This window comes from Knufia obscura (assembly GCF_036327395.1).
Source record: "Knufia obscura strain CCFEE 5817 isolate CBS 148926 chromosome Unknown scaffold_5, whole genome shotgun sequence".
NCBI lineage: Eukaryota > Fungi > Ascomycota > Eurotiomycetes > Chaetothyriales > Trichomeriaceae > Knufia > Knufia obscura.
In genome coordinates this window covers 118,546-138,437 of record NW_027042691.1, presented here as the reverse complement: position 1 = coordinate 138,437, position 19,892 = coordinate 118,546, and the positions used below count along the sequence as shown (strand labels likewise).

Below are 19,892 nucleotides of genomic sequence, written 5' to 3'. Positions count from 1 at the left end.
GCATCATGTCTGAGCACGTGGCAAACCCCGGTTCTCCAGAGCGACCTAAGAAACGCAAGCTTCGGTACCCTCGAACCTCGAACGCGTGTAATTTCTGCAGAAAGTGAGTTTTTTGGACGCACGTGTGACGTGTTGCTCTGCGCTTCAGATTGCATGGGAGCTGACAATGTGGCAGACGCAAAGTCAGATGCTCTGGGACTTTTCCTTGCGAAGTCTGCGTGAGAGAGGAGGTGACATGTGAGTATGCCAATGGACCGCCAAGCGCGTCGTCGCCAGCAGATGAGCATGTCCGGGGTCCTACTTCAGCTTCACCAATAGTGCTTGAGAACAGACCTCACAGTCTGAAGAGGAGCTTGGACGAGAGCAATGGCTCGAGTCGCGCTGGCAGTACCTTCAACGATGTGGTGCACTCCCGACGAAGCTCGATTGACCCACCGCAAACGTTCATGCACGGGCATCATGTTGGACCGACATCAGGAATCTCGTTCTTGTACGGCCAGTGGAACAAAGGTCAGCCTCAGGACAGAGCGGTAGGTCACGGAGAAGATGAAGTAGTTATTTCGCAAGCGCCACTCATTTCATACGGCGACATTCCCAGGCTGGATGCCGAGACCCTTTCTCTACTGTCCGAGCCCATCTTTACTGTCGAGCAAATACACGACATTCTAGATCGATACTTCCAGTACATCAGTCCTACTTACAGGTTTTTGCATCATCCTACGGTGAGGAGATGGGCTACTACGTACGTGACGCAAGACCGCCAGCTCACAGCGGCTCAAAAAGCAGTCGTGCTGCTTGTTTGCGCGCAAACACTTCTACACAGCCCTGTGTCCCCTGGTGTGGCACAAGTGGGTAAAGGGGACGTTCGGGTGAGCATAGCATGTTCGGAAAGAGCAAAGCTTCTACTGGATAAGGAGCCTGGACCCCCATCATTGGCGAGTGTGCAAGCTCGCATTGGTATGTGTTTGTACTTCCTGAGCACTTTCCGCCTCAACGAATGTCGATACTGCTTCAGCTTTGCGATCTCTGTCGCTACTGCCTTAGGTATCCACAGACGCCAGTCCTCCTCATCAAAAGTCAACATTCTCGACGCAGAATGCCGGAAACGCACATTTTGGTCGGCATATGTTCTCGACGGCTACCTGAGCGTAATGCTTGGGAGACCGAGGCTGATTCGGGATGAGGATGTTGACCAACCTTTACCTCAAAACATCGCTGACAATGACCTGATGTCCTCCGAGTCGATCGATGACCTGCCACGGCACGGTAATCTGGAAGCATTCATTGCGCATTCTAAACTAGCTAAGCTCATGGCTCGAGGCAACGATCAGCTCTACCCGTTGCATTCTCTAACCAACGACCAGCTGCTCGAAAGAAGCAATAACATGCTGGACGCATTGGCAGAATGGCAGGATGCCCTACCCGAGTTCCTCAAACCAAAGCGCAAAACAATGACCGGTCAACGCACCTTCGAGCGGCAAAACACAATTCTCAAACTCGCAGTTACTCACGTCCGCATCCTCGCCACAAGACGCTGTCTCCTCATGGACTTTGGACACGCAGATGCCAATCCATTTTCACAAAGTCAAGATGCACGAGCGAAACGATCAATACAGGAATGCATCTCAGCCATCATCATGATCTTAGAAACCATCGAAACTCTCATTGAGCACGGTCAGTGCTACGGCGGGTTCTGGTCCACGCAATACGTGGCCTTGGTCGCCATCTCAACTCTATACGTCCTGCTCATCCAAGGCGTCCGTCACACCCTGCCAGGTGACATGGAGTCATTCCTCAATGTCGACGAATGCATGGACAAGGCTAGACGCTGCCACGACCATCTGGCCGCTCTGCCGCCACCCGGTAGCCAAGCTGAACGCCACCACGTATTACTCGCTCACCTGCGTTCGAAGGCCGAAAAGAGTCTCGCAAAACGCAGAAATCCCAGGGGTCCTATGAGCGCAGCCCAGGCGCCACCGAACATCGCCAGCCGGCTCGATACCCAGCCGAACGAGCAGCACCATGCCATGAGCATACATAACCTGAACAATACCTCTTTCAGCCCAAATCAAGCGATGAATATCACGGATCCCTTTGCGCCTCCGATGGACCAGAATATGGCGGGTACGGGTAACGATGGATTGAATGATATGTCGATGTTCTCTGCAATGCTGACGCCGAATTCGAATAGCGATGCTAGCTTCCAGTACATGCTTGATCTTGGGTGGGAGAGTCTGGACACGATAGGTGCCAGTAGCATGAGAGGGGATATGTACCCGTTTGGCATGTCGTAATGCGGACTATGCCTGTTACATGCCAAACATTCCAAAAGACAAGCGACGAAAATAGTAGTTTTGGCAGGGACCGGGTGAAGGGTCTAACCCTTCAGGTCTGGTGCTTGATTCCTTGAAGCCATTCACCTGCAATCTCAATTTCATCGCGCGAGAACTTCACACGAACCGTGCCATCATCAAGCCATCCAGAAGACTAATAGCCCGCTCTATTTCCCCAGACCACACGTCCAGCCGTGCAAGCAGTCTCTTGCCTTCACTCAACACTCTGTACGGAGCAGCCGCTGCCCACAGGTCGTCGATCCCTGTCATATGCACATGCATCTTCGTGCCATCGCGCACAAACTGCTGTACAAGATCGTCATCTGTAGGTCGATCCAAGAGAATAATGTCGCAGGCGTCCACCTGACGCGGTGATGCCCCAAAACTGGTACGCCGCTGCCTAGGCGAAAAGGTGCTTAGTGCCCACAACGTGAGAGTCGCCGCAAGCACGACGAACGGCTCATAGTGGGCGTCAGTAGAATACCTCCGCACATGCCAGAACGTGCCCCCGGCGTGGATGGCTGCTAAGCGTGCTTTGTACTGATCGCTGACGGCCCAGCGTTGAATTGCGCGCTTCATCTCTGTTTCTTCGGAGGAGCATTTTCCCGTGTCGGCTGAGCTGGCGAAGGGGATATTGATCATTCGTGCAAGACCTAGTAGTTGGTCCAGTGGGACGAGCATCAGAATCCGAGCGAAGTGGAGATGCATCGCTTTTGCTGGTTCGAGACCTGCTGTCATGCCATGGACTGAGTTCGCCGGCCAGTGGAGGATGTCCAAGCAGTCGCAGGCTGCATTGCGCCATTTCTGGTAGGTGGGTACGGATGGGGCCCAGACAGGCTGGACGTTCATCTCGCTGCTTCTCCGTTTTTCGGCTGATGGTTCGAAGCGGGATAGGGGCTGTTGAACGTGGTCTTGCATTTCTCGGGTCCGCTGAATGACTCCATAGACTAATAGTATGTGGCTGAAGTCTCCAAGCTCCGGCAGCAACTTCTTGTCGAGATAGAGATTCTGTAATGCTTCAATAAATGTAGCTGGACTTGATCTTGCTTCTAGCTCTTGCCATGTCTCTGCATCTTGAGCTTCGAACATGGCGTCTGTACATGGTAGCCTGATCGACGCAATTGAGTCCAATGTCACCGGTGGTCGGCCATCCGCGTGCTGCATGAATCGCAGGAAGCCGACCTGCCAGACCAGGAACGCTGTACGCCTCGTTTGCTCGTCCTCGGACCAAACCAGCCACTCGGCGCTTGGAGGCATTCCTGCTCGTTCGTACTGACCCTTAGGATATGATCGACATATCGACGAGTTGACGAGGTAACACAGTTCTCCTACACAGCGATCACTCCACATTTTCACACTTTCGTGCTTCGACGCGGAAGCCGAGAGGAGGAAGAGGAGGACAATCTGTGCGTGTCTGCAGTTGGTGAAGGTGCGTTGCCAGCCATTAGACGAGTCGAAGAATAGAGTCACTCGCCTCAAGAATTCCAGTAACGACTCAGCAAATTCGTCTGCCATCTCATCCTCGAGGAACCAGCTGCTAATACTCGCCATCGACAGAAGAAGGATCCAGCGACCTTCATGGTCTGGATTGAAAGTCGGCCGGTGGACGAACGGTAAAGAAGGGTGAACATGCTTGAAGAAGATGTCGATCAGATAATCGAACGCCTCTAGCGATGGGAATTCGCTAGACATGAAGGGCGTCGTAACAGGGGTGCAGTTAACGCACAATGTGAAAAATGCATTGCGCATGTCCTCATATTCGAAGTCAGCGAAATGTGGACCGACGGGACTCCTTTGGATCAAGGGCGTGGCCCAGGCCAATCTCCAGCCAGACTGGCTTCGCAAATCTGAAGGCCTCCTGGCTATCAACTTTTGTCGCTTGATCCTCGGTAGCCGCTCGTTACTTTCACCGTAGTACCTGGTGCTGTCGTTTGGCCTGTGATCATGTGGCTCAGTAGTCGAGGACATCGTCCGCGGTTTGCCCATGGGTTCATATTTGTGTACTTGAGCCATATGATCTAGGTCTGCTGGAGTTGCACGACTGTACACTGGTGATGGCAGTGAAGGCACAGAGCTCACTTTATCCAAGCTTTGGTGGCCCGCTGAGTCGGACACAGGAAGCCAGTTGATGGAAGAAAGCACGTTGGGCGTCCAGTACCGAGAATCAAATCGTGGGGTCTCGCTCGTATGTGAATGGATGCTATTCACTTGCCGAAGGTCGTACATCCCGCCATTGGTTGAGACCGAACCACGAGCCTCCGCCTGAGTGCCCTCCCGCAGTCGACTGGGGCTGTCTGGATGCGGCGCGTGCACTGGCCGTGCTTCATCATGATCGGAAGGCGCAACGGCGGCATCGGATTCGGGACTGAGGACTATCGCGGACGAGCTGTGGTGTGGTCTTGGAGCAGGGAAATCACACTCGATGGATCTGGTGCTACATCTCACGCAGGGACGTTCTCCAGAGCACCTCACTTTTGACTTTGCGCAAGCGCGACAGGCTCGTGCTTTCTTTTCCAGTAAATTTGGTCCGCCATCGTGAGTCAAGGTGTGCCTCGTCAAGGCGTCCTTACGAGGGAACTGCTTGTCGCATCGATCGCAGCTGAATGCTTGAGAGCCATCATGCAGAGCTTGGTGTCGGGTGAGATGTTCAGCCCTGCTAAAGGATTTGCGGCATTCTGAACATAAGAATCTGGGTTTCGTAGAATCGACCATTACCGAGATTTGTAATTTTGAGTCGTATCGGACTTTGTGCCCTGTTAGCGCGTGTCGCAAAGAAACATCAGCTGGCAGTAGATGCTGTGCTTTGCATGAGGTTGGACGCGAGTCATTTTACCTTGAACCTACGGATGATATTGATTACATTCAGAGCTGATGGTCTCGGCCTGACAAGAATGGAAAGCGCGACCGCAGATTGTGGAGGTGATTGCGGGAAAGCGCTCCCACCAGTGGCATCCTGGGGGTCAAGAAGCGACAGCTCACGCCAATAGGAGATTTGCTTGGAGGTACCAAGACCAACCCAGTTTTGATCACTCGTTAGCCACCAAGACTCTTGCTTCAAGTGAGCTTACCCGTCGCTCGCCACGCCTACCGCGGGTCATAAGTGCACAACTGCCAAAACTAAAAATTAGCGTGGTTCGGGTCTTTCAGTGCTTTTACACGAAAAGCTTCAGATTGGTTTACCAGCGCAAGAAGCTTTTTTTATTTCCTAATCCTTAGTAGTCTTATTTATACCCTAGCTAGCACTACAAAGATAGGTCTGTAATACTATATAGTAATATATAGTCCTGTATTAGCAGCGTAGAAGAGCGTGATAGAGAAGGAAGCTATACGGCTAAGTGTAGAGAGCGCTACACTAGAGGACCTTTTACTTCGCCGTAATGCTTTACCGTCCCTTTACGCCTAATGTTCCTATATTAATTACTCCGTTAATATTGATCCGCGTCGTACGCTATACTCCGTAGAGAGTCTTTAATCGTATATGTATCTTCGCTATAGACCGGAAGGCTTCAAGAAGGTCAGTAGCTGTTGCGCGCAGTGTCAAAATAGCTAAAAGACCCGAACCACGCTACTTTTTGATTTTGACAGTTGTGCACTTATGACCCGCGGTACACGCCTTCTAAAATCACGCGAAAAACGTTGTCGTTTCCAGGCCTCATAGATGGACCCGCTAGTCGCGCATAGGCTGCCACTTCTTCGCTTCCGGATGATTGTTTGACAAGGGAAGACGAAGAGTAGCAAGGTACGGAGAGAACACGGCCAGAATTATCGACAAATCAGAGCGAATTCAGTCCCGCCAACTCCTCCACCAAGGCGCTGGTGAAGTTGGTGACGAGCCTCGGCAATGAACTATATTTCGAACGTGTCTTTCAAAGTGCTTCCTTCTCGATGCAGACATGTCTCTTCAGTGCGACGGTCGGACACATAGCTTCGCTGTGCGGCGTGCTCCAAGGCTATTAGGTATATTCCTCAACGTACAAAAACGTGAAGCTGATGGCGAGTATGATATGAATAAAACAACGTTAAAGTTAGGCATATTCCTCGAGCATATATAGTCTGTCAGGTTTATGAATGCCAGGCTCTGTATCTAATTCACCTTGATGACACCCTCGACTGTATCAGATAGAAGGAATACAGCTCCGATCAACCATGATTCGGAACAGGACGTTACGCGTCAATGACAGCAAGCAGCGCAAACAGAAGCTGAATCCGATCTCGATGAGTGTACTCACCTAGGAAGGAAACACGTCACAAGCACAAGCGGATAAGCGTGAGATAGGCAGATAGATCACGACTTTTGACTTGTGTCTATGGACCGGGGTATCTCCTAGAGTATGTTCAGACTGCTGCACCTGAACACCCAAATGACAATGCTCCTCGCTAATGCGTATCTCATAATCCCGTGAAATTCCCCTACGCCACATGTTGTCGTCGAAATGTTCCATATTGTTCACCTCCTGTTCACAGCTTGTGCCTGAACAGTGGTGACTTATCGCCCATTCTCGCCAAATCATCATCAGTATACTGTGACCTGATCCTCTCTTCTGGAATAGCGTCCCTCTTCTTGTTGATGCTCCAGTACGAGTACTCGAGGAAAAGGGTGCTGCAAATCGTGAGAGCAGCCAATGCTAGACCGAGGCCGAAGCCTAGTGGGTACCCCGGTTTCTGGGAGTCGAGGAAGATGTAGCTTCCGAGGATACCCCCTGTGTTGCCCAGAGCGATGTTCAGGGCCAAACCCATGCTTCGCTTCATGTCGTTCGCGAGGTTCCCGCCTATCCAGGCTGAGCCAGCGGGGTTAGTTGGATATTGTCCTATGCATATGAGCATCACGCTGTAACGTACGTTAGTGAAGCTGTAGGGCAAAAATAAGGGGGGGTATTACTCACCCGATGTAGCATGCTGGGATCTGCTTTGTAATATTCGGCGCCAGTGGCGTCAGGATGCAGAAGCCGAGTGTAATAAGTGCCATGGGGCCCACCACGAAAGGCATACGCCACTGGCATCTGTCGCTGAAATATGACATAATGAGGGCCGATGCTGCTCCAGCGACGTAGGGCGGCATTGTCATTAATTGGGCTTGGGAAGACGTGTATCCCATCGATTTTGTAATAGAAGGCATCGTAAATTTGAGGCCGTAGGCACACGTAGAGGCAGTGAAGAGAATGAAGGCCTGAAGGTAGACCTTGTAATCTGTCACCAATTCGCGGAAAAGCTTCCACTTGAACTTTTCGGCGACCTCCCCGGTGGCGTTAACCTTTCCACCCTCCTTGATCGTTCTCTGGATGAGCAGGTAGCGGATCTCCTCCTGGCTGAGCCATTTTGAAGATAGTTCAGGTGAGTCGGGCATGACAAGTGGAGTGGCAAAACCGATCAGCACTGTGACGGCGCCTTCGAGAACAAAGATCCAGGCCCAGCCAGATAAGCCACCGAGGCCATCCATCTTTGCAATGGCGAAGGCGAGGAGTCCGGAAAAGGCGCCGGAGAGAGCGCTGGCGCAGTAGAAGAGGGCTAGGCGGAGCTGGAGCTGGCGCGAATCGTACCATCTCGTGATCAGATAAACGGCGCCGGGAAAGAAACCAGCCTACGTCATTCTGTCAGCAAAAGGTCCCGGAATTGTAGCTCAGGGGGTCACCATGGCAGAGAAATCGTCCGACACAAAATGGAAGAATGCCATAACAGCAAGCCCAGGGAAACATAACTTGGGAGGACGCCTGCTTACCTCTGCAATACCGAGAAGAATCCGACAAACCATCAACCCACCAAAGTTCTTGACGAAGCCAGTACCAGTCATTATCGCACCCCAAGAAACAACCAGTATGCCCAGGTATTGTGACGGTTTCGCGAACTTCTTGAGAACGACGTTTGATGGAACCTCGAGAAGGATATAGGGTATAAAGAAGATCGAGAGAACGATGTTGTACTGGACAGATGACATGTTGAGGTCCTCGAGCAGGCCTTCGATCTTTGCGTTTCCAATGTTGGCTCGGTCGATATGAGCGCACAAGTACAAGAGTGCTAAGCATGGTACAAGTCGGATATCGACCTTCCATAGCATCTTCTTCTTCTTTTCTGCTGAGAAGCTCTCATAGAACATGGCGTCCTCCTCAGATATGCCCAGTTTGACATATTTGTTGTATACCTCAAGAGTTTCGACTTTGGACTCGAGGTCCTTCTCTGACATCGTCGCCATGGTTCGGGCGGTGTTTCCGGATTGTTCTGGCTTGTGACAAGTTGTTCGCCGCTGTTCAATGCTGTTCGAGATTGTTCAGCGAAGTGGAAGGTTAAGATGACCTCGATGCTTTCTGTTGAAGCTTCGATGATTGATGATAGATGCTAGGATAGAAGCTGCGGGGACCTTTATCTATTTGCATCTGTTCAGATTGCCTGGAACAGCACCAGCATTCCGACGGTAGAGTAGCTGCGCGTGGTTGACCGCCAAGAGATTCGCCTGAAGTTGGTGTGGAGGTTGGGCGGAGGTAACAACGAGGAACCCGGGGTAGGAACCGGCAGTCTTCTGGAGAACATCCTCCAGACATTGTCCCGATACACATTTCAAAGGCACTGTTCCGACGGCTGATAGTCACCTGGACGAGCTCCAATGCTGCCAAGCTCACTTGGCAGAAAGCTTCTGCAAAATGAGAATTTGGGCCCAACTCTTCGGTAGTGCGGCAGTACCAAGCGGGATCTGTGCCAGATCCAGAATAGCGTAGTGCCTTCTTCTTGTAAGAGAGCTATTGACGCGTTTTCCTCTACGAACCGTGTGGATTAGGGACCGGACAACAGGGCGAGCGAAAGCTCTTTTTTAGGACGGATATGCAAGTTGGTGAGAAGATAAATCAGGGAGCGCTCCGCGTGTCACGTGATCATCAATCATCATCAGCCAATCGCCTTGCCGTGTCGGCTCGCGATTTTCAAAAAGCGTGTCTGCGCAGCCGGTTCAGCACTAGTAGGTCGTTACGAACCGTGAGAGTGCACACAACTTTCGTCTTTCAAGCTTACATTCCGAGGCCTCGAAATTCTGCAAAAGCACCACCTCTTCTACCGTGTCGTCTGTTGCCGCCGTGAGTCGATTGGCCAGCCATATTGATGATCTAAAGCTGGAAGACCGTGACAATCCGCAGTGCCTAACTAGCTCTGTGGAAGCATAGCTTTGGAATAAAGTCCAGCTTATGCTTTCCGACGCATCTCATCGCACATGCGGCGGGCTCCTGGGCTGCCATCAGCAACGAGATTGACTCGAGCGAAACAACTTGCGATCGCCTGCAGTGGTGTGCGCACTGCTGAACGTTCCGGACGGCAGCTTTTGGAGCTAGCGACCCGACGGAACAGTTGCGGGGATGTGCCACTCGGGGCTCGCCCCACATCATCAAAGCCGGAGGAGCGTGTTTTACCGTTGTTGCCACTACTTCACGGGACGGATGGAGGCACTGTATGCTTCTGGATGGTGAGACTCGAGCGAAATGCCTTGTGAGAAGTCTCGGTCGTCTGCCGCCGGCTCGAAAGCCTGGCTGTCCAGTCTTCCATGTCTCAGGAATTCTGATGGACCTTAGTGTGTCGGCATCAGACGAAGAATAGCACGCCGTATCTAGTACAAGGATGTCCGGGGAAGAGCCAAGAGGTAAGCAAGTGCTTTTATACTACAGATGCCACGATGTTCTTGAAGGTGTGACGATTTCATCAGCACTTCTCAGAGGAACACAGGCAATATGGCACAAATTGACATCCTCTCAGTGCCGCTCGACAGCCAGGTGAAGCCGGCACCTTTGGTCAGTACTATAGAAGTGCCAACACCGCCATCATCTCCGCCACCTCCAACACCAAGAACAATCTCGGAGCTCATCTCGCTGCGAGCACGTTCAGCTGGCAACACATCCATCCTCGGCTACCCAACAGCAGGCGTCAACTACGTCGAGTACACCTTCGAACAGATCAATGCGTTTACTGACGCTGGCGCACGCCATCTTGCGCCACGACTACCTCTTAGGCCTGATTCTGCCGCTGCCGAATCAGTGGTCGCTATCCTTGGGCCATCTTCGCTCGACTACTTCGTGACAGTCCTCGCATTGAGCAGGCTAGGTTTTACAGTTCTGTTCCTGTCAACAAGAATCTCAGAAGCAGCCTATGTGTCTCTGCTCAGATCGACGAACTGCTCTCACATCTGCATCGATCCGAGCTTCCACAAGACCATTACTGGTGTGAAAGCTCAAGTCCCAGGATTGAGCGTCCTCGAAGTTCTGTCGAGGCCAGAGTACGAGAGAGTGAGTTCAGATGAAGAGCCCCTGTCAGGGGCTCACCAGCAGCTCGACCTGAGCCAGGAGAGCAACAAAATTTCATGGATCATTCACTCATCAGGGTCGACCGGCTTGCCGAAGCCGATCTACCAGACACATGGCGCTGCGCTCAGGAATTATGAAAACAACATGGACATGCAGGGCTTCATCACGCTACCCCTTTTCCACGCACATGGCCTGAGCAGTGTCCTGAGAGGCTTCACCAGTCACAAGAAGATCTTCATGTACAACGCTTCAATACCGCTGACTAGCCGGAATCTGCTTGACATCGGACGTAAATACTCTTTCGAAATCTTCTATGGCGTCCCATACGCACTGAAACTGCTCAGCGAAAGCGAAGAAGGAATTCAAATGCTGACGAAGATGAAGGTGGTAATGTTCGGAGGTTCAGCCTGTCCTGACGGTCTGGGTGATCTCCTTGTCGAACATGGAGTGAACTTGATTAGCCACTATGGAACTACAGAAACTGGTCAGCTCATGACATCTTTTCGGCCGCAAGGTGACAAAGCCTGGAACTACGTTCGGGTGCACGACAAGCTAGAACCATATGCACGATTTGAACCAAAAGGCGGCGATCTCTATGAGCTGATTATCCTTGATGGTTGGCCATCGAAAGTGGCAACCAACCGGGACGATGGAGCATACGCCACAAAAGATGCTTTCAGCCCTCACCCGACTATCAAGAATGCTTGGAAATATGCTTGCCGCTTGGATGATACAATCGTGCTCATGAATGGTGAGAAGGCGATCCCGATACCTATGGAAATGGCTGTACGTCATAATGCCCTCGTCAAGGATGCTGTAGTGTTTGGCTCTGGCAAGTCGAGGCTAGGCATGATGATAGTCGCATCAGGCACAGCGGCGGAGCTCGATTCAAACACATTGATCGACAGACTGTGGTCAACAATTGAGAAGGAGAACAATGATGCGGCCGCTTACGCTCAAATAGCCCGAGAGACAATCGTGGTTCTTCCTGCGGGTACGCCATACCCACAGACAGACAAGGGCACTCTCATTCGACAAGCATTCTACAAGCAGTTCGCCGATCAAATCGCGGCCCTTTATCTCAGCCTGAAGGCCTCTACGAGCGGTACGCTTATGCTCAATGATTGTGAGCTGCGCCAGTACTTGCGGGAGAAGATCACAGCACTTGTATCTGGTATGGACTCCGAAAAAATTGCTGACAGCACAGATCTGTTCTCTCTGGGTATTGACTCGCTTCAATCGAGCAGACTACGTGGCACTATTCTGCAAGACATCCAGCTCAACGGCAACACACTGCCTCAGAACATTGTTTTCGAGCAACCAAGCATATCGAAACTGTCCCAAGCCCTCATCAGCATCAGAGATGGAGCCACCGCGTCCGCCATAAATGTGGAAGAAGAGATGGAAAGCTTGATCCAGAAATATGGCACATTCCCACAGCATGTACCTGTCCAATCACAGTCAAAGCAGAAGATCGTGGTCGTTACGGGAGCGACTGGGTCATTAGGTGCTCATGTCGTGGCACAGCTTGCGGCTCGAAAAGACATATCGGAAGTCTGCTGTCTGGTTCGAGCATCTTCGAAAGAGACCGCCATGAGCCGCACACTCATCTCCTTGGGCGACCGTGCAGTGCTCCACCAGATGTCACCGCAAGCACGCCGAAAGATTACCGCATATCCTTCAAACTTTGCAAGAGAAGATCTTGGTCTTGAACCTGAGCTGTACGCTCATCTCAAGTCGGGTGTCGCCTCACTCATCCATTGTGCATGGTCTGTCAATTTCAACAAGAGACTGAGTAGCTTCGAAAACGACTGCATCGCGGGTGCAAGGAACCTCATGCTGCTCTGCCTGACTGCGGAGTCTCCGAAGCCAGCCTCGTTCAACTTTTGCTCGTCAGTGAGCACAGTCGCTCGCACACCAGGCGCCATTGTGCCAGAAGCATTACCAGAGTCTTTGTCGTGTGCACAAGGTATGGGCTACGCGCAATCGAAACTGGTCACCGAGAACATCATTGCCAAGGCTGCTGAGCAAACAGGCATGGCTGCACGCGTGCTACGAGTCGGGCAGATCGTAGCCGATCAGAAGCATGGTATCTGGAACGACACAGAAGCCATTCCACTGATGCTGCAAGCTGCAACAACTATCGGCGCCCTCCCGACACTGAACGAGAGACCGCGCTGGCTGCCAGTCGATGTTGTCGCAAGCTCAGTCAACGACATTTCGCTCTCCGAAGATGCTGGGACATTCTTCAACGTGGTGAACCCGAACACATTCCACTGGACACAAGATCTGCTGCCGAATCTGAAGCAAGCTGGTCTCAAATTCGACAAAGTTGGCCAGCGCGAATGGATCCGGCGGCTACGTGAGTCGAACTCGGACGTCGAGGAAAACCCCACTTTCAAGCTTCTTGAGTTCTTTTCGAGCAAATACGATCATGATAGAGAGGCCAAGGCTGGTCTCGATTATGAGACCAAAGCTGTAGAGGCCCTCTCGCCTGCTCTTCGAGATTGCGCCGCGCTGACGCAAGATTTGGTGAACAAGTTCGTGAAGCAATTTCTGGCTACATCGTGGAGCACGACTGCATAGAGCGTTTTGGTTTTAGTACACCCAGTGAGTAAAAAGGCATAGGCATTGCAAGGTGTTCAGGAGTGCATAAATTGGCGTTGGACGTGGGCATTTATGCGAGGGACGCTCGATCACAGATGGCGAGCAAGGACTGGGAAGTCTTTGCATTACGTATTGCGAAGATGTCTAGTCTAAAGACTACTTATTGATAACAGTGTGCTCTTCTGTGCCGGTGCTGCCGGATGTTTGTATTCGTGGTTCTATCTCTCTCATACCACCTGCAGCTGTGGAAACCCGACGGAGCCGCCGAGTCCCATAGATTGGGGGCATTAGGCATGATCACGCCCTTCTCCGGGCGACGTGCGACGGCTGTAGCGCCTAGATGTCCTTGATCCGGCTGCTCCGTCGGGATTTTCCGCAACTCGTGCCTTTGGCAAAACACCTCTCCGCACACAGCTAAAGGTTGATGGGCAGTTTGCAGGTGCGGGGAATTTTATACCTCGAACCCCTAATGTCGTGGTCCTTGGCCACGGCAACATGTAAACCTTTCACTACGGACCATGCGATTGAAAGGATGACCACTCTCAACTCCGACAGATCCCAGGGCATATGACACGCAAGCATGGCAGCAAGCTTACAAGATTGGTTCACCAATATCCTTGGTGTACAGTCGGTTGCCGAATTCGGTGCACAGCAGCCTCAATACCAGCATGATCCTGCCGTCCTAGCAGAAGTAGATTGTTCCTCGTATTTGTTGTCAAATCCAGAAGGCTTTGAGAGGACATCACTCGCTTTCTTCAAGGACAACCTTGCCGTCGTTCCAGAATGGGGCGGAGGCAGTATCAGTACGTTCCAAAGCAATTGCGATACATTGTACAGACTGACATTGACCTCTAGAGTCATCCTGGCTGAATGTAGAATCGGCGGACGCTGGACTTGTGGGATGCATGCAGAAAACGAAGACTGCGAGTTTCATTGCCTTTGACGAGGCCTTCTTGGAGCTGATAGGAACTGAAGCTAAGCTACAAACTATACAGTCGTTTGAAGGTGAGGATGCAAATCATGTTCATGAAGCGCCAGTATATCTATCGCAGACCGGAGAGCTCGTCTTTGCTGATACCAGCGTCATTGGATGGCTGTGGGCTTTGGACGTTGAGACACACGAAGTACGTTCCAATCTATTTCCTTGCCACTGGCATCCACCAAGGTCTTTGCCCCTAATCACTATTGCAGACTCGAAAGATCAGAACCAGTCCTCCACTTCACAATGTGAACGGTGCAACCCACTACGATTCCCGGCTATACTTGACCACCAATGGCTCCCCAACACCAGCAGTCTGGAATTGTTCTTTGCCCACCAAGCCCGGTCAGACTTCTGCAACAGACGAGACAATCACTTGCTCCATGGTAGTGAACAACTACCGACTCGCCCATCTAAATTCGCCAAACGACCTAATCTTCACATCTCAAGGCAACATCCTCTTCACCGATCCAGCATACGGTTGGGCTCAATCCTGGCCCGGAGTCGGACCGCCAGAATTACCGACAGCGATCTACTTCTTCCACACGGGATCCAAGAAGTTGCTCGTGCTGAGCAACAATGAGGTCCTGCACCCCAATGGTCTGGCCTTGAGCGCAGACGAAAAAACGTTGTACATTGCTGAGAGCAACAGCACAAGTGGAAAGCCGATCGGGGTCTGGGATGACAGCGTGAGAAACGTTTATGCATTTGATTTCGACGAGGACACTAGAAGGTTGGGCAATAAGAGGCTCGTGCATGTCGTCGAGAGAGGCTGGCCGGATGGGCTGCGGCTGTCGAACTTGAGGAATGGGAGGGAGTTGCTGCTCGTCGCGGGCATGGGTGGTGTTGATGTTGTTGACACTACTGATGGGGGCGCCGGCGTTTTGCTAGGAAAGTTCAATGTTGGTGACGATATCGTGTTCAACCTCGAGCCTGTTGGCAAGACTGGTGTATGGTTTTTGACCGGGAAGAAGGGCGTGTACAAAGTCACCATTGCTGAATAGTGACACGACCGATAATGGTACCCGTCCAAGAATGGTGTGATCAGGAGTCAACCTCGTGTGCATTGCAATCAGCATTAGAGCAATTCTGTCGCCATAGCACGCTCGAGGTGTACGCAGGGAGACATTATCGCAGTGTAGCTCTGTCTTCGGATCACAAAACCGTGAACTTTTCGCTTGAATACACTGTGTTGATAAGCAGAAATTGGCGCTCTTCATTCATATATCGATGATTCGTACACCCCACATAAGTCATTCCAAGACAATTCGGCCCCTTTATCGGTCCAAGCGATCACATTCGAGCTCTTTCGATTTGTCTGAGCGTTTTCTGCTTCTAATTGACGATGAAGCATCGCCTCTAGTTTGCCATGAAACCACATATCTGGCCATCTGTACCCACGAGCGCCCTTATCACCGTTGTGATGAACCATGACAGGCACCTTTCCTATACAGAGGTTCGTGTACAGTGGCAGTTGTTCCCAGCGAGCACCCGCTTCGTTCGAGGCTCCGGCGAAAGGCGTAGTTGAGTTCGTGATGTCCGCCAGAGCAGAATCCTTGTCAACCCGTGGAGGACAGTCGAATTTGTTCTTGCCTGGAAAACCTAGGTCGAGTGGCTCGTCGGCGAACGTAAGCCACTTTACGTCGTGCTCTGAATTGACTGTTTGGTGCCCCAAGTCGGAAAAGTAGTCAAGGCCTATACCTAACTCCCATTGTTGCATTTCTGCGTCTGTTGCTGCTTCGATGATCTCATGGGTGAAGGGTGGGTTGAGTGGATCCATGATCTCGATACCCTCTAGGCTTGTCTTGCTTGTTGTCCTTTTGGAGCTCTGTCGCCCCTGAGCACCAAAAGTGCTCCGTCGAATAGCATCGCGTGCGGAAAGTCGAGATCCGCCTGGTGAGCCTAGGGAAGATTGTCCTTCGTGCGGATTTTCCTGAGCCAGGTACGCCCGCAGATATTCCTGCCTGCCGAACAAAGTATTGAAGATTGACTGGTCACTACCATGATACAGGAAGTCAGATCCACCGCTGCCATTGTCAAGCTCAACGTGGTCAGGTGTGTTCTTGATCTCCTCTGCAGCCGCTCTCAGCAGGGTACGAACGTCACCAACAGTCCCCATCAGGTATCCGGAATTAAGGTATCGCTGTCTGTGGCTTGTGTATTTGTTCCTGCCGATCACTGTGTCTGTGTTCTCTCCGTAGAGGTCATCAGGAAGTGGTGATTTTGGGATGGGGTAGCACGCAACGGAGTGCAGCTGGTTCGGTGCACACCTCTTCCCAGCTCCGAAGATCAGTTTTTGTTCTATGCCGTGATCCATCGTCGCGGGCCCAAGTTGCTGCTGTATGCGAGCATTGGCAGCTTGATTGATGGTATGAAAGCGATGAATCAATACCTCTGGTGGGAGCTGAAACCATATATCATACGCATCCATCATCATGACAAGGTCAGAGTCCTGTGCCGGTTGAAGACTTTCCAGATAGTCTAGCGTGCGGAAGACTTTTGCAAGATGGGAGCCGCCTGCCATCTGATTTGGGTGATTGTATTCTTCATCCCATGCTATCAATCCAGGTGTCGGATACCCCAAGATCTTTGCTGTCAGCAGAGTCTTGCAAAGGTCCACGTCTCCCTGCGTCGCTGGCAGAAGCACGTGCAGCCGCTCGCTGAGCTCGTTGTTCTCCACCCCGGCCTTGCCATTGTGTCCCTGCCGCCCAGCGGAGAATGTGTCGTAAATTTGCTACGGTCAGGTCAGCGAACAAGACTGGGTAACATGGGTGGAAATATGTTTGCCAAGAATCGCGATCGCAATCATCGAAGATGCGAGAGTGATCAAGTGATAGTACTTACAGTCCTATTGGAACCAACCGTCAAAAGGAATATGAGCGTGAAAGCTAGTATGGTCGTAGCTACAATGATGTTGAATCTCAGTCTTCTCGTAAACACTGGCAGCTGCGTTCCCATTATGACTTCCACTGTGCGATAATGTATTGTCCGAGTCGCAATTCATAGTACCTTCTAACTTCCTGGAACAAAACTTCACACTCAGTCCGTGAAGGTTATGTAACGCCCGGGCAGACCCACCTTCACGCGCTGCGACGCGTAAGCACCTGTACTATTGTCATTTTGACTAGCTGTGCATAATGTTCGAGCACTTCGCCGATATCCGCCTCGTCAGGTCTTAGTCCACTACATCTCTCGACATCGATGAACGAAGAGATTTGCATTTGATGGTCCGGGATACGTGGAAGACCTAGCCAAAGTTTGTTCTTACACCAGCGCATCAAGACTTGTCACAAGAGGTGAGCACCAGAGGCGAACCAGGTCTAGGGACTTGGCACGCGCCCTTGTGAAACGGTGTTGCCGTTCTTCCGCCTGAGGTGCCACGCTTACAATTCGGTGAAAGCATTTTGCCGCTTGTGAACCCTTTTCAAAACACGCACGATGATTGCTTAGATGATATGCAAGGCTATAAGTTATAACGGAGTCGAGTTTCATGTTGTGGCTGACCACGTAGATACGGCGTACCGAGGAAGCGCTTCGCGCAGCTTTAGAAGGCGAGATAGAATGACCATAGCCCAGTGTGCACAGTTTTAGCACAGCAGTCTGAGCGGCTGACTTGCACCGGCTGAAATCTGGTAGTCAAATGATGTGGCGATCACGGAACGACCTGGTTCGTGAGCGTTGAACGGTACTGTTAGAAGGTAACGCGATTTATCGTTATATTCAAAAGTACTTCAGGTGCTTGGCATCGACCAGGAATTTGAGCAGGTCTGCCGAAGCCCCCAGAAAAGAGGTGCGTGCTTTTATCCGGTATGCGCGACGTTACACAGGCAGAACAAAAGTCGAATACTAGTATCAGAGCAAAGCAAATTAACGAGACTATCTGCCGTTACAAACTTCAATGATAATTCAAGAGTATAGTATGACATGCACCTCGAAAGGCAGACGTCAGTAGGAGGATGTTCCAAGATCTCAATGCCAAGCACCTGAAGGAGTTTTGAATATAACGATACAGCTGGCCAGTGGCCGTGGTTCATGTATTCATGGACGATTTATGGCTCTCACGCCATCTCGCCACTTGCTCCTCAGCGACACCATGGTCCCAAGATAGGAATACTATGGGATCATTCCATGCACCTTTTCCATCACGGAAAACCTCGTCAGTGATCTCTGTAGTTCCACACATGTCCTGCCATCCTATCCAATCCCCTGGTAATGAACCAATTTCTACTCTAGCTCCTCCTCGTTCGTCTGTGGGATCCCACCACTCATGCTGGACACCGCTGTTCTCTAGCACTGCAACAGGTGCTCGGATATCTCTAGCGCTCGCGTGCAGCAGTTCCCGCAAGTGAGGGAAGTACCAAGTTTCGTTCCAGAACGTCTGTATGCGGGCTTTAAGGCCGTCGTGGTGCGCATTATGGTGGATGGCGACGGGGGTAGTGCCCGTCCACAAGTTTGTGTAGACCGCCATATCTTCCCAGGTTTGACTGGTTGGAAGATTTGCAGCTGAGGCAACGTCGGACGCCCAGAAGGGCGGCGTTGATGCCGCAACATCACCCGGGAGTCCTTTCACACGTACTTTGCCCTCCATGCCAGCCATTGTACTTTTGTCACGAATATCGTTGATATCCTTGTGTTTCAGCCATGCAAGGTCATTCTCGGAGAACACAGTAGGCTGAGAAAGCTCGCCACCGTAGTCTAGACCAATATGAAACTCGTAGTTCCGCCCTCCTGGTGTAGCTGGATTCATCCCATGATGGGTAGGGTGTGGCGAGGTAACGTCATCTAGCTCAGACAAGCCAACCGTGACCCTTTTCAACGCTAAGAATATCCTTTGCAGTCGAGACAAGTTTTGTGCTCTGATAAGCTCGCGTTGATACTCTTGTTCACCGAAAATCTCGGCGAAAATGCCCTGATCGCTCCCAAAATTCGTGCTCACTAAAGCCTTTTCAGCTGCTCTCTCAAATATAGCACGAACATCCCCTACAGGGCCGATGACCGTTCCAGAGTTGAGGTATCGCTGCCGCATCTTGGCGAAGGGGTTCTTCTCATCGTCGATATCGTGATCAGTTTGTGGTCCATAGATGTCTGCCGCCAGCTCTGATTGCGGCACTGCGAAACAGGCTGCATCATCCGGCGAGGCAGGCCAGCATTTCTTCTGGGCAGAGAAAACGACAGTCTGCTTGACGTTGTTCTCCTCAGCGTCTTTCATACCCAATCGTGACCGGATGCGATAGTTAGCTCTCTTGTTGATCTCATTGTACCTGGATATCACCACTTCTGGACGAAGCTGGAACCAAACATCGTAGCCATCGACGATCGAGACCAATTCATCATCGTGTTGAGGCTCCAATTGCCGTAAGAAGCCTAGAACTCCTTCGATCTTCGCAATATGTGAGCCACCAAAGATGAGGTGCTCATCTTCGAACTTCCGCTGCCAATTGAGAAGACGTGGTGTAGGATATCCTAAAACAGCCGCACTAAAGATCGTCTTGCAAAGTCCAGCGCTGGCTTCTGACGCTGGTAGCAGAAGATGATAATACGACGACTGAGTGTTCTGATTGTGCTGATTACCCTGACTGCTTAAGACTTTGGTGTTGCTAGACCATGTACTGTAAATCAGAACGCAAATTGACAAAAACGCAAGTGCAATCAAGGGTAGCTTGTACGATGAGCGTTGCATGACTTTACCACGACTCGGTG

The 19,892-nt window shown here is 51.4% G+C and overlaps 7 protein-coding genes across 7 annotated transcripts; 3 read left to right on the top strand and 4 right to left on the bottom strand.

Annotated features, from left to right (window-relative positions):
- Positions 1 to 5: 5 nt before the first annotated feature.
- On the top strand, positions 6 to 2,294 carry PMZ80_004850 (uncharacterized protein; the record flags this gene model as incomplete). Its single annotated transcript, XM_064873273.1, has 2 exons — positions 6 to 103; positions 176 to 2,294. The coding sequence occupies 2 exons, from the start codon at positions 6 to 8 to the stop codon at positions 2,292 to 2,294; spliced, it is 2,217 nt and encodes a 738-aa protein (XP_064730377.1).
- Positions 2,295 to 2,450: 156 nt separating this feature from the next.
- PMZ80_004849 (uncharacterized protein) lies at positions 2,451 to 4,346 on the bottom strand (the record flags this gene model as incomplete). Its single annotated transcript, XM_064873272.1, has 1 exon — positions 2,451 to 4,346. One exon carries the CDS (start codon positions 4,344 to 4,346, stop codon positions 2,451 to 2,453), a length of 1,896 nt encoding a protein of 631 aa, XP_064730376.1.
- Positions 4,347 to 6,791: 2,445 nt separating this feature from the next.
- PMZ80_004848 (uncharacterized protein) lies at positions 6,792 to 8,520 on the bottom strand (the record flags this gene model as incomplete). The annotated part of the gene is made up of 3 exons (XM_064873271.1): positions 6,792 to 7,161; positions 7,217 to 7,911; positions 8,050 to 8,520. 3 exons carry the CDS (start codon positions 8,518 to 8,520, stop codon positions 6,792 to 6,794), a joined length of 1,536 nt encoding a protein of 511 aa, XP_064730375.1.
- Positions 8,521 to 10,036: 1,516 nt separating this feature from the next.
- Positions 10,037 to 13,192, top strand: PMZ80_004847 (putative NRPS-like protein biosynthetic cluster; the record flags this gene model as incomplete). Its single annotated transcript, XM_064873270.1, has 1 exon — positions 10,037 to 13,192. The coding sequence occupies one exon, from the start codon at positions 10,037 to 10,039 to the stop codon at positions 13,190 to 13,192; it is 3,156 nt and encodes a 1,051-aa protein (XP_064730374.1).
- Positions 13,193 to 13,793: 601 nt separating this feature from the next.
- On the top strand, positions 13,794 to 15,196 carry PMZ80_004846 (uncharacterized protein; the record flags this gene model as incomplete). The annotated part of the gene is made up of 3 exons (XM_064873269.1): positions 13,794 to 14,016; positions 14,069 to 14,337; positions 14,405 to 15,196. 3 exons carry the CDS (start codon positions 13,794 to 13,796, stop codon positions 15,194 to 15,196), a joined length of 1,284 nt encoding a protein of 427 aa, XP_064730373.1.
- Positions 15,197 to 15,408: 212 nt separating this feature from the next.
- On the bottom strand, positions 15,409 to 17,150 carry PMZ80_004845 (uncharacterized protein; the record flags this gene model as incomplete). Its single annotated transcript, XM_064873268.1, has 2 exons — positions 15,409 to 16,926; positions 17,037 to 17,150. The coding sequence occupies 2 exons, from the start codon at positions 17,148 to 17,150 to the stop codon at positions 15,409 to 15,411; spliced, it is 1,632 nt and encodes a 543-aa protein (XP_064730372.1).
- Positions 17,151 to 18,222: 1,072 nt separating this feature from the next.
- PMZ80_004844 (uncharacterized protein) lies at positions 18,223 to 19,872 on the bottom strand (the record flags this gene model as incomplete). Its single annotated transcript, XM_064873267.1, has 1 exon — positions 18,223 to 19,872. The coding sequence occupies one exon, from the start codon at positions 19,870 to 19,872 to the stop codon at positions 18,223 to 18,225; it is 1,650 nt and encodes a 549-aa protein (XP_064730371.1).
- Between the last annotated feature and the right edge of the window lie 20 nt (positions 19,873 to 19,892).